At 38.5% G+C, this 13,866-nt stretch overlaps 1 protein-coding gene across 1 annotated transcript; it reads left to right on the top strand.

Moving 5' to 3' along the window:
• The first annotated feature begins 229 nt into the window (after positions 1–229).
• LOC121503960 (adhesion G protein-coupled receptor E2-like) lies at positions 230–11,873 on the top strand. The gene is made up of 15 exons (XM_041778581.1): positions 230–245; positions 370–501; positions 593–739; positions 820–945; positions 2,233–2,376; positions 2,497–2,643; positions 7,591–7,704; positions 8,224–8,327; positions 8,407–8,592; positions 8,682–8,885; positions 9,007–9,246; positions 10,278–10,369; positions 11,320–11,479; positions 11,618–11,683; positions 11,817–11,873. Exons 1-15 carry the CDS (start codon positions 230–232, stop codon positions 11,871–11,873), a joined length of 1,935 nt encoding a protein of 644 aa, XP_041634515.1.
• The last annotated feature ends 1,993 nt before the right edge of the window (positions 11,874–13,866 follow it).

Genomic DNA, 13,866 nt, shown 5'->3' with positions numbered 1-13,866 from the left:
GATTGGAGGAGACAGAATTCTTATGACATGCCATGGCACTTACAAGGCTGGCTTCTATTACAATGTTCATCTGAGGTTTTCATTGCCAACAACCGAATCTGCTACTGAGACTTCAGGGACCGCATATGTTGACACAGGAGGTTGCACAAACACAGCCATAACAATTAGCGTTGTTCTCTGTCCTGGAGGATTCTACATATACAAACCGAATGGCCATCCACATAGCTACATGGGTTATGCTACCTGTAAGAAATGCTTCCTGATTTTTTGCATTAGATCTTCCTGTCATGTAAAATCAGTTGAATAAGGCCGTTTTTATCTTGTCATCATGAATGGTTAGCTTCTACCTTTGCTTGTCGGTGTGTTTAGATCATCATCAGTGTAATGAGAGCTCCTGTGGACTGCTGGCTGAGTGCTCAGGTGATGGAGGCTGCGTCTGTGTTTCTGGGTATGAAATTCCTTCAGCACTCCTACCTCAGGGAGACTCGTATGGCTGTGAGGGTAGGTCCATGTGGTCATCTAAACTCTGGTAACCTCCGGTGTCCTTCCCTGTTATAATTATGAATTTCTGATGTTTTGTTTCTCTTGATAGACATTGATGAATGTGTGAAGACTTCAGGGATTTGTGGCTCTTACTCCGACTGCAAAAACAACCCCGGCTCCTACATTTGTGTTTGTCATGTTGGATATGAGGCAACTGATGCAGCTTTACCAATCTCAACGTCCAACCCCTGCAAAGGTAGAAACACTTGTTTCTGTGCTGTTCTTGAGCTGCAGTGATTTTTCTGTAAAGGATTAAATGTTTCTTTTCTTTCATAGATACCGATGAATGTCTCAACAACCCTTGTGGTGAGGGTGGGACCTGCACTAACAACATGGGAAGTTTTTCCTGTAAATGCTCTGACGGCTTTTTACTCGACACTCATGCAATTCCTCTCTGCCAAGGTCTGTTTACACCAACTATATGCCTTTTATTTTTCATGGTCTTTTAGTTATTATACATAGCACTAGATTGTTTTTCTATTGGAGAAAAATACAGTTCATGCAAACCCCAATTCCAAAAAAGTCTGGACCTAAAATATGAATAAAAGCAAGACAGTCAATTACAAGTCCTTATCAATCTGTATTTTTATTGAATACAGCATGAAAAAGACATTTAATGTTCCAATGATAAAAATTAACTGTTATTTTTTTTAAATGCACGCTTTCAGAAATTGATGCATGCAACAGATTTAGATAAAGTTGGGACAGGAGCACTGTGTTGTATCACCTTTTCTTCTAACAACATTTTGTGAACAGAAGATATCATTGCTGAGGTTTTGAAATCGGAATACTTTCCTTTCTTTGCTTGATGTAAGTTGTTAAGCAGTGCAGGGTTCTTGTTTTGTATTTTGCACCATGAATTTTCTGTGGGAGGTTGCAGGCCGGTTGCATGCCAAGCCATGCTGTTGTCATGCAGAATGTAGATTGCCTGAAATAAGCAGACATCTCTGAAAAAGGATGCTTCAAAACCTCTTAGCATTGATTGTGTCTTCACAGATGTGCAAATGGGCACTAAAACACCCACACATCATTACAGATGCTGGCTTTTGTGCTTTGTATTGATAGCTATCTGGACAGCCCTTTTCCTCTGCAGCCTGGAAAACTCGACGGCCATTATTTCCAAAAATAATTAGAAATGTGTGCACACTTTTCCACTTAAGTCCATCTCAGATGAGTTCAGAGAAGTGGGCATCCTCTGGAGGAGAAGAGTCTTAACTCACACTTGCAGACACAGTGATGTACTGTGTTGACCGACATGTTTTCTGACATGTTCTTGAGCCCATGTTGTAACATCCATGACAGAATGATGACAGTTTTAAGTGCGGCACCACCTGAGGGGGGTCAAAGGTCATGAGTAGAGGTGTAATTGTATCATTTATAGGATAGTCTCCACCCCCCCCACCCCCGCAACCCTGAACGGGATAAGCAGAACAGAAAATGGATGGATGGTTTGTTGTTTAGAGTTTATACCTTATGGAGGGTGGTTTCTTTTGGAAAGACTAATTAATTCTAATCCTCTTGTATGATCGTTTATGGTAAAATAACTTTTTCAAAAATTCATATAAATATAATATAAGGCTTATTTTAAATCCTTATTTGTTGTGTAGTTACTGTTAGGGATGCTTGAATATGGCTTAAATCATGATTGTCAAACTTAAGCACTCTTAACACATTTAAACTGTTCCTCAGATATCGATGAGTGCTTTAACTCCACTGTCTGTGGACCTGATTCTGAGTGCACCAACACACCTGGATCCTACACCTGTGCATGTAATGTGGGCTATGAACCAACTATACCAGAGCTGGATCCCAGCGAGGAAAACATCTGCATAGGTATTTAAATTCATGCTTTTCATTTCAGACTTATTTTTATTACCTAAAAGTGTATTTTTAATTTAACTGCACACATTTGGGTTATTTATGGTGATTTACTTGTTTTTATGTATCTGACAGATATTGGTGAGTGTGGAAGACACCCCACAATCTGTGGTCCTTACGCCAACTGCACAAATGCCATCGGATCATACGTCTGCACCTGCCTCTCTGGTTTCCGTCTGAACAACCCTGAGGTGATAGCCAGCTATCGTAATCCCTGCACAGGTATGGAACCATGCTTGATGCCTGTGTGAGATGATTTTAAACATGTACAGTGCTTAACAAATTTATTAGACCACCACCCAAAGTAAGGTTTATGCCGTAGCTGCCCTAAATTAACAGCATTGGTAATTACCAAAATCATATTTTATGTTTCTGCAATGGTTAATACACCAATATGTAGAAGCTCTTAAACTGAAATGATATTTTTAATGCTAAAATGTAATTATTTTTGTTATCCATGAATTTTCAAATTTACTGATTTACAAAAAACTGAAAAAAATAGTAAAGCACATTAATATTTCTTGATTAATATGTCAAATTATAGTTATTTACTTGCATTCCTGAACAGAAAAAAAAAGAGTTTTAGTGGTTGAATGTTATGCTTGATTGATTTCTGACTTCTCAGAGAAGCCCAGTGAGCCGGCTCAAATTTGGGTATAAAAAGGTGAATTCAGTTTGAAATCCCTCATTCCTGTTCAAAATGGTAAAACATGGAGAGCTCACTGAAAATGAAAGAGTCCGCATTAAAGCACTTCATGATACAGCTGTGGCATAAACCTTACTTTGGGTGGTGGTCTAATAAATTTGTTAAGCACTGTATGTGTTTTAAAAAGTGATTTCTCTCTTCAGATATCGACGAGTGCTTTGAGACTCCTGGTATCTGTGGTTATCAAACTATTTGCACGAATGTACCAGGGACCTTCTACTGTTCTTGCCCCGATGGATTATACCCTTCAACAGGGATCTTGTGGATTGTAGGGACCTCATTCTGTCAAAGTGTGTTACTCTACTCTAACTATTGGTTACGGTGAATACAACACTGTGTCATAACCTGACATTGACCGGCTCATGTACTTGTTTTCCTTTTCACTGACTCTACAGGTCTCCAGGAAATTTTAGATGAGATGGAACTTGAAGAGGTAAACATTACCAGCAAAGTTTAGCATCTTACAGGGAAAAACTTAACATATGAAGTAATTTTGCATACTGTTAGACATGTGACAGATCATTTCCCAAGTGAACCACAAAACTCAACAACAACAAATGTGTGGCTTCGGTAATTTTGCAAAGCAGATAGATTGGCCAGATTTCCAATATCGTCATCAGCCGGATCCATCATGCAATGCTTGCAAAGCTTCAAGCTTAGACGATTGTTCCCAGTCAGAGAATGACTGGACCAATCGGGAGGTGGTAGCGACTGGTGTTGTTTAGTTGAAGGGACTGCAATCCTGTAAACAATGGTGGCCAGTGAAGGGATTAGCATGGTTGCAGCTCTAGTGGCAGTTGCATCAGAACTGGATAAAATTCTCAGATGGAACTGATCAAGGCAGATGTTGAATGTTTCCAATGCCATGGATATATGGACTTGCATCAGATGAGAGGTTTGAAAATTAAAGTTATCTGTGAGAAAGTTTGAGTTAGGCTGACAAAACACCAATGCCTTTAGAGATATTAAAGGTGCAGTGTGTAAAATTTTGATATTTGCAACATCTAACGGTCAGATTCTAGTATGTGATGCTCACTCCTCTCATGGTAACAGCTGCAACCGGTGGAATTTTAAAAATTGCATCTGCTTTTTTGGTCCCTTTTAGTGCCATAGAAAAATTCAAGATGCAAAAATCCAAGATGGAGTCCATGGAGAGGACCTTCCTTGTGCATGAATAAGAGGCTCATCCTAAATAAATTAGATAAAAAACTATTTTATATATTCAGTTGATAAAACACTCATTTTAATCAGCAGTTTCATTTTTTAAAAAGTTTTTTCTGCTGAAAGATACAAGGCTAAATGTTGCACACTGCACCTTTGAGTACACTGTAAACCCGAACAAGTTAAACATACTCAAAATATTTGTTGAAACTGATTACAGGAAAGTTTTTAAGTAGTGGAAATACATACAGTTGAAACCAGAAGTTTACACACACTATATAAAAAGGCACATAAACCTTTTTTTTCCTCACTGTCTAACATTAAATCAGATTAAACCTTTCCCGTTTTTGGTCGATTAGGATTACCAAAATTATTTCTATTTGCTAAATGCCGGAATAATAAGAAAAGGATTTTTTTTAGACAATTTTTATTACTTTCTTCAAAGTCAGAAGTTTACACACACTAAGATTACTATGCCTTTAAACAATTTTGGAAAGCCCAGATGATGATGTCATGTCTTTGGAAGCCTCTGATAGGTTTATTGACAACATTTGAGTTAATTAGAGGCACACCTGTGGATGTATTTTAAGGCACACCTGAAACACACTGCTTCTTTGTGTAACATCATGGGAAAATCAAAAGAAATCAGCCAAGATATCAGGAAGAGAATTGTGGACTTGCACAAGTCTGGTTCATCCTTGGGTGCAATTTTCAGATGCCTGAAGGTGCCATGTTCATCTGTTCAAACAATTATATGCAAGTATAAACACCATGGGAATGTCCAGCCATCATACCACTCAGGAAGGAGACGGGTTCTGTGTCCCAGAGATGAGCGTGCTTTGGTCCGAAAAGTGCATCTCAACCCAAGAACAAAAGCAAAAGACCTTGTGAAGATGCTGGCTGAAGCTGGTAAGAGTGTGTCATTATCAACAGTCAGACGAGTCCTGTATCCACATGGGCTGAAAGGCCACTCTCCCAGGAAGAAGCCATTACTCCAAAAGAAACATAAAAAAGCCAGATTAAAGTTTGCAAATGCACACAGGGACAAAGACCTTAATTTTTGGAGACATGTTCTGTGGTCTGATGAAACTAAAATTGAACTTTTTGGCCATAATGACCATTGTTACATTTGGAGAAAAAAGGGGGAAGCTTGCAAGCCTGAGAACACCATCCCAACTGTGAAACATGGGGGTGGCAGCATCATGTTGTGGGGCTGTTTTGCTGCAGGAGGGACTGGTGCACTTCACAAAATGGATGGCATCATGAGGAAAGAACATTATGTGGAAATACTGAAGCAACATCTCAAGACATCAGCCAGGAAGTTAAAGCTTGGGTGCAAATGGGTTTTCCAAATGGACAATGACCCTAAGCATACTGCCAAACTGGTTACAAAGTGGCTTAAGGATACCAAAGTCAATGTTTTGGAGTGGCCATCACAAAGCCCTGATCTCAATCCCACTGAAAATTTATGGGCAGAGCTGAAAAGGCATGTGCGAGCAAGGCGACCTACAAACTTGGCTCAGTTACACCAGTTCTGCCAGGAGGAATGGGCCAAAATTCCTGCAAACTATTGTGAGAAGCTTGTGGAAGCATATCCAAAACGTTTGACCCAAGTCATACAGTTTAAAGGCAATGCTACCAAATACTAATGAAATGTATGTAAACTTCTGACTCCCAAGAAAATAATAAAAAATTGTCTAAAAAATGATCTCTCTCATTATTCTGGCATTTAGCAAATAGAAATAATTTTGGTAATCCTAATTGACCAAAAACAGGAAAATTTTAATCTGCTTTAATGTTAGACGGTGAGAAAGAAAAGTTTATGTGCCTTTTTATATAGTGTATGTAAACTTCTGGTTTCAACTGTATGTTCTGAAATTTAAAGTTAACACAGCTCTATTTTTTAAGATTTATTGTTAGGCTTTTTAGTGCCTTTATTCAACAGAAGAGGAAAGTGGATAGAGTTGGAAATGGGACGAGAGATGGGAGACACATGCAGCAAAGGGCCACAGGCTGGATTGGTACAAATGGCACTGCTGTGTGTGACGTAGTATTCAGGAGGGATTTTTGATGGGTGATCAACCAGCCTGTACACTTCAACACTCGGATACAACTCTATACTTACAATGAATTACAGGCAGAGTTAAAATGTGCTGCATGTTGATGTCATAGTTAAAAATACTTACTCTTACCCTACTTTAATAATATTAAAGTGTGGGTATTTTTTATTGTAACACAAATTCAGTGTTTGATATTAAATATGACTTTTTATTTTTACTTTTTTGGTGCAGGGTGAGACAAGAGAGAGAGCTTTTCTTGGCAAAATGGATAAACAACTGATAGAGAATGAAGATGCCTTCTTACCAGATGCGGTAAGGATAAAAACAAAAAGTTAGCTGCCTATAAGAACCCTACACAAACTGTATTTATTTCCATAATAAATCATATACTAGTTTAACAGAGGGTTATATATCAGGTATTCAACTCTGTTATTATACATTTGTTGGATTGTCCTTGATGGCATCTTAAAAGTAATATAAACATTTATAGTAGTTGGATAGTCTACACCGTCTGCATGGACTGCAAACTACCTGTGCACATAATGCCACCCACTCTATAGCACAGAATTTATACAAGGAGTAAAGGTACTATGAAAACAGACAATCAGGGAGCAATCATGCCTTTTCACAATATGAAGCAATTGTGCTTCATGTGAAAACACTCGAAAAGACAAACCTCTAAATAAATATTCAAAAAATACTTTATAGGTTTATAGAAGTTTCTGAATGTATGCACTTGTAGTTTTGCATAAACTTAATCATAATTTAAAAAAAGCTGATGCATATTACAGCGTGGGTAAAACTGCAGCTGTTTATATAGTTAATTTCTTTATTTTTTTTCCCTACAGACAGTGACGAACAGCTATTATGCAGCTATGGTACTGTTTATTCCTCAAACTCTTGTCACTCTCAGTGTTTCTTTTTATTTATATTTTTGTGTTTGCATCATAAACCAGTCAGTTATTGATCACTCTAATAGGAGGTCACAGGGGTAGGACCATGGGCCAGAAAAAGGACAGCCATTGTTAGTAGCGAGGGTGATGCTGACACCGGTAGTATGATCCTGGACATCTCAGACCGTTTAGTTTCCACAATACTGAAGCCAAGTCACAACAAAACCAAGAGATCTCTGACGAGTCCAACTGTGGGTAAGGGAATCTGTCTAAGCTTACTGCAGATATTTATTAATTTCTAACTTGCGTAATTCTAAATAAAGCTGTGTGATGCTAATCTTTGTGTTAGATATGGGTTTGGAGACCAGTGGGCCTGGAGGCACCTTCCCAGAGCTCTCTCTTTTGTCAGCCAAAGGAAACACGATGGAGATCAACCTGGAAGCTATAGCCAAAAATAACAATGGTGAGAAACGAGTCATTTTGTAATTATGCTGGCCATGTAAGTGGTTTTGATTTTAGTCAATCATGCATATGAATACTTTATCTACCCTTATTTTGTCAGATTTATGCAATAATTTTGTGCTCTGGGTTTACTGATTTAAAAAGGACTTTGGCTTTACAAGAGGAGCATAATAGGGACTTTAAACTCTGAGAATTATTACATTAATCTTTTAGATTTCAGACTTTATTCCTGCAAATTTAGGACTTGAATCTTCTTCTCTTAACAGCTTTATTCTTCTAAAATACCAACTCATTAATTTGGGACTTTATTCTAGTGCATTTACAGTTTTAATGCACAATATTTTTCCTGTGATGCAATTTTATTTTTGCAATTTACAGCTTTATACACTAACATAATGGACGATGTAGATAGAATTAGCAAACCTTGATTGTGCTTATTTTTTTCAAGGCTCTGCAGCGGCTGCTTTTGTGGTATTAAACGGGTTGGAGAGTCTTCTAAGTCACAACTTCTTTCAAACAGTAAACCAAACAGAGATGTACTCTAATGTCATCACTGCCTTCTTACCCTCGATAAACAACACCAACCTCACTGAGCCCGTCAACTTTACCATGTATCACAAGAAGGTGCTGCTCAATTTATCTATCTAGATTCTCTTTCTTGTTTTCTTGCAAAATCTGTTTAAAAATTCTTTGGTTTCTATAGGTACCTGCAAATGGAATGGTGACATGTGTGTACTGGGAGGAAAAAACTGATGAGACGAGAGGAGAGAAGAAGAGGACGGCGCGTTGGTCAGTTGACGGCTGTTCGGCTGTGTACAGCGGTGAAAACTACACCGTGTGCAGCTGCTCTCACCTGTCCACGTTCGCCCTCATCATGCAGATCGGGGAGGTATTACAGATCTTTGTTGATGTGCGTTTGATATCACAGCTCTCTTTACCAAGTTGATCACAGAATATACTTGTCTGCTGTCTTCCCAGCCTCCACCAGATAATGCTTTCTTGGAGTGGCTAAACAGAATGTGTGTGATTATTGGGCTTTTCTTCTTTGGCTTGGCCATCTTGACCTTCCTCTTGTGCAGCTGGAACCCAAAGATCAACAACACGGCCCGTCTTCACCTCTGCCTTAATCTTGCCTTCTCCCATCTACTGCTGCTGTGGAATGACGAATACACTGATGATGAGGTACAGTTAGAATCAGATTGTTTCTTTTAGTCTCAAAATACTTCCTTGGATCCCTCAAACCAAATGTTGCAACATCTACACAAGCATTACATCTGAGACGCCTCCCTATGTGTCTCTACAGCTGGCCTGCACCGTCATGGCGGGTCTTCTCCACTTCTTAGTCATTGCTGGTTTTGCGTGGATGCTGCTGGAGGCGCTACAGCTCCACCTGTTGGTTCGAAGGCTTACCAAGGTGCAGGTCATCCAGAGAGATGGGCTCTCTCGGCCAGTGCTCTACCTGGTTGGCTACGGTGTTCCCTTTGTGATTGTTGGTGTTTCTGCACTGGTGTACTCTGATGGATATGGTGCTACTGAGGCGAACGTGTGAGTAAAACAATCAGTAATCTTAGATTTAATTCTATTCTTCTCTATGTTTGAGCAGCAGCTAGTTAAAAAGGCATTGTTTCTTTTTGTTGCAGGTGCTGGCTCTCTACAAAACGCAGTTTTAACTGGGCTTTGACTGGTCCTGTGATCGTTATTCTTGGTGTGAGTATTGTACATTTGCATCCTCCTTTGCTCCTCCACCTCGGAAAAATTTTAGCTAAACTTCCCTCCTTGAAAATATTGTTTGGTATTTTTAAAATCATTTTGTGTTTATCTCTTGAAGCACTACTTTCTGCTACTTGTTCTGCAATGAACAACTTCAGTATTGGCCAATTTAAAGCAAAAAGGCCCTTTTTAATTCTCTGTGTTATATGTAGAGTGGTTTTGCTGTCAAAGCAGTGTGGTGTTAACAGCAGTGGGGACATTACCAGGGCATAGCACATGTTTAGTCATGGTGGTGGTAAATGGTAAATTAAAATGGGCTTTTATGACCCTTTCTAGTCATCTGACCACTCAAAGTGCTGTTAACACTGCAGGCCACACCCATTCACTCCACATGCACTCATTGATAGGGTTCGATGTAGAGGGGCCATCAGCATCAGTCCCATTCATGCACATCCATACTGGGGGTGTAACAGTTAATTTTGACCTCAATCTCAAGTTTTCAGGGTCACGGTTCAGTGCCAGTCACATAACAAATGTAACTGGACCAAAACAGATACAGTCCCATATGGCTGTATTTACACACCAATGTAGGAGGCACTAACACTCCTAAGTTTTTGCTAATTTCTATTAAACAACAAATGAAGAAGACAAAGAAGAACACAGAACATAACAGAAAAAAAAATAGCCAGCTTCAGTAACAAGAGCAGCAGAGCAAGAATCTTCATGAACACAGCTGGCCTTCTTTCTATCCCTTTTTATTGACTGTTTTTACAAGTAGTGCTTAATGTTGTTATAAAGAACTAGTGTTTTTTTGCTTCTTTTGCTATTGTCATTGTTTTATCTTTGTGTCTTTTCTTCTTTTAGCTTAATGGGATTTTGTTTTGTGCAACTCTATGGAGTCTGAGACCCACACTGGCCAACATGAAGAGTGATGTTTCTCAATCCAAAGACACACGGTATGGACTAAAAGTGTTTAACATCACACCTGCACCTATAGTTCTAGATATAACAAAGTCATTTGGTCTTATTCCTCATTGCAAATGTCCCATATTACAAACACACACCAGAAAACCCTAACCTGGCACACCAGATGGATTTGTTTGCACAAATCCATCTGATAAACTACCCATAGATAGCCTTTGGGAAAGGGCAGAGGCTTTGAAAAAAAAACTCAGAGGGTGGTTGGATGAATGTTCTGTCTGTCACATCTTTACGGGCCAATCAGAGCAACAAAACACGACGTAGCCACTACCAAGGAGTAAGCTCCATAGAGAACTGCATAACCCATACCATGGCGACTGTAGACATGTCAGTACACAACTTTTGTTGTTTTTGAAAAGAAAACAAATCACTGCTGTTCTTTGTTCTTCTTTTAACAAAGAAATGTTGTTGAATTCTGATAAAACGTATGCTTAGCAGCATCCACACTAATCTCTTCCACCATAATTGCACCGGCCTCTTGTTGCTGCTTGCTTATGTCATGACTCCATAAGTTAATTCCACTAGGGACTGGACATGATTCTCAAATATCCCAATAGACATTTATTTGTAAAACTTAGAGATTTAATGTGACTTTTAGCTCATCTTAAAGATAATTTCCATTATTTTTTACCAACTCCTAGCTGTAATTTTGTACTCCAGCAGGCTGGGAAATGTAGCACATCTACAAACATTAAATAACAAGAGAAAAAGAAAGCAACATTATGCTTAGTATTGTTTAGTGAAATAGACTATGTCAAACAAGATGATGCTGAGCTGTCTGTAAATGTTTTAAAGTGAAATGAGACATTAAGGTGCGGTGGTGGATATTTACATCACTGTTATTTTACATCACTGTAGCTGCAGGGAAACATAGTGACTCAGCCACATTATGATTTTAACCTATAATAATTCTCATATGTTACAGGTTGATTATTTTCAAGATCCTGGCCCAGTTTGTCATACTGGGCTGTACCTGGATCCTGGGCCTGTACCAGACCAACCTTTTCTTTCAGGTCTTCTTTATCATCTTAAACTCACAGCAGGGAACCTTCCTCTTCATCGTCCACTGCATGCTCAATAAAGAGGTAACTGTTTCATTTATCTGCTCTCTGACATTTGGGTTCGATAAAAAGACACTTCTTACAGTGACAGCTATAGAAAGGATAGTATAGTTTAGTTTTGGCCATATTCTTATCACTAAACTGTCTCTCTGGGTATTCTAGGTCAGAGAGGAGTACATTAAATGGCTGACCTGCTCTTTCATTAAGCAGAAACATGGAGGATCTGTGGTAAGACAACAATGCATCATGTCAAACCATTTTAGTAGACCTTGAGTCAATGACCTCTTGGTTCTCATGTTTGAACAAGTTTAAATAAATAACTCTTTGTTGTTTTTGGTTGACTCATCAATTGTCTCATCAGAGAGATGCACCCTCGGTCTCAGAGGACATCGACAAGGCTGAAGAACAGACGAACTGATAAGGATGAAAGATGAAGAGCAAGAGAAGTCAGAGGAGAGAAGAGCATGCCATAGTCACTTTTAACAGCTATTTATTGCAGATTGATTTTGTTGCCTGTTTTTGTGTTAGTTCTGGTTGGTTATCACAGTTCCTTCATAATCATGCATAGATGAAAAGTTTAATATCTGTATGGCTCTTTAAAATGTCTTGTCTGCTGCAGATTTGCTTGTAACTGCTTCTAGGCTTACTATAAATCAGTCTGATTTGCTTTTTGATTGCTTTGCATGACATTTGCACAGTATTTTTGTGGACCAGCTTGTACATTTCTATGCTTTGTCTTGTTAGATTATTTTACGTTCTTAATAAAATGTTCTTAAATGGTAAATGAAGACTTCTCCTTTTTTATGGGAGGTTTTCTTGTAATTTAAAAGCTTTTGCTAAAAGCAAATTAACCTCACACTGTTTTTAAACACCTTATTTAATTTCATATTTGAAGGTGAGTTTTACAGTGAATATATTATCATTTATTAAAAAACTTGTAAAGAAAAAAGCAGCCTTTTGCAATGTTGACAAATGCATTGTCACATTTATTCTTGTTAAACAGGACTGCACACAGATTGAATCACTCTTCTCTAACTGTGCTGCAGCAAGAAAGACAGAAATGAAAGGTACAGTAGTTAGGAGAATCATCATTTACCACATAATCGCTCATGGACTAAACAAACAACAGTTCTCAACCTGGGGTCTCAGCCCCCCTAGAGAGGACACCAAAGGTTTTAACCATGCAAAGCTGCTGGATTGTCTAGATTCCATGTCTGCCATCAGGTGGATCCATGTTGCAGAGCTTCAAACTGATATGCTCAATCCTTGGCAGCAAATAACAGGATCTGTGTCATTTGAGGAGAAAGAGGCAGTCCCAACACGAGTAGTTCAGCTGAACTGCAAGCCTGCAAAAAATGCACTTCTTATTGCATGTATCCTATTTAAACTACACAGACCATGAATTACAAAATGATGTGCTTTGTAATCATGTAGTGCACAAATGAAATTGCATTGCACTGTTTTCATGCCCAGGTATTTATTTATAATGGTTATGGCTCTGCCATTAAAACTGTGTTCAAGCCTGTCTGAACTTTAACTGCCCTGGAAGGGCAACAGTTCTAACAGGTTTAGGCTCAGGTCAGGGTTACTTTACTTTTTTTTTTTAGTAGATTTTAAAGGTAGATTTTGTGGGTTTTGCAGCCAGTGAGATGAGGACATCCATCATGACACACAAATTACAACATAAAACAGCATGCATGGTAAAAGAAAACTATTATAAACATTAAAATGTGATTTTGAAACATTTTTATGCAGAAGAAAAAGATTAGAATGAGAGAAGTGCTTGTGGATCCACCAATCAGGGCACTTAAGAAACACAAGTATCACAGAGAGGTGTTGAGAATCATCAGCAGATAAAGTGGCATGAACCAGCTTCAATAGCACGTTCATCTGCCCCATCCAAACAATTTAATACTAGCATTTGAAAAACCTAACTGCCGAAGGAGTCGCAAACTGTGATCTGATACAGGATCAATCTCAAGAAAAAATGTCTGCATAGTGCAGGGGTGCAACTCAAGGCTCTGGGGCCAAATCCAGCCCGTGGAACAGTTAAATCCAGCCTGCAAGATGAGCCCGTATTTCTTTTTCTAACTGGCCCATCAGTATGAGGTCTGCAGATTTCCTCAGGTATAAAAATGTGAACTTATCCTTGATGATCTAAGATATCCGTCTTAAGTCACAAAATCTGAAAAAGTAAGAATTATTTTATCTCATATTTTCAACCCCAAACTTTGACTTCATAATCCTATAGTTTGACCATTCAGAATCACAATTTAACATTTTGAGTCATATTTTGACTTTAAATTTTATGATGACTAATTTTATTTCATGTTTTGACCTTTTAAACCCATGATTTTGACTTTTTTTTCTAATATATTTGCCATTAAACATTATTTTTCAATTTCAATTTC

This window comes from Cheilinus undulatus, linkage group 21, assembly GCF_018320785.1.
Source record: "Cheilinus undulatus linkage group 21, ASM1832078v1, whole genome shotgun sequence".
Classification (NCBI taxonomy): Eukaryota; Metazoa; Chordata; class Actinopteri; order Labriformes; family Labridae; genus Cheilinus; species Cheilinus undulatus.
This window is presented reverse-complemented; position numbering and strand designations above follow the sequence as displayed.

What these genes read in the sequence shown, in the direction of transcription:
- LOC121503960 (XM_041778581.1), top strand. An exon ending in AACGTCCAACCCCTGCAAAG is followed by an intron (nt 740 to 819) that starts GTAGAAACACTT and finishes TTTCTTTCATAG; the next exon opens with ATACCGATGAATGTCTCAAC. An exon ending in TCTCAATCCAAAGACACACG is followed by an intron (nt 10,370 to 11,319) that starts GTATGGACTAAA and finishes CATATGTTACAG; the next exon opens with GTTGATTATTTTCAAGATCC.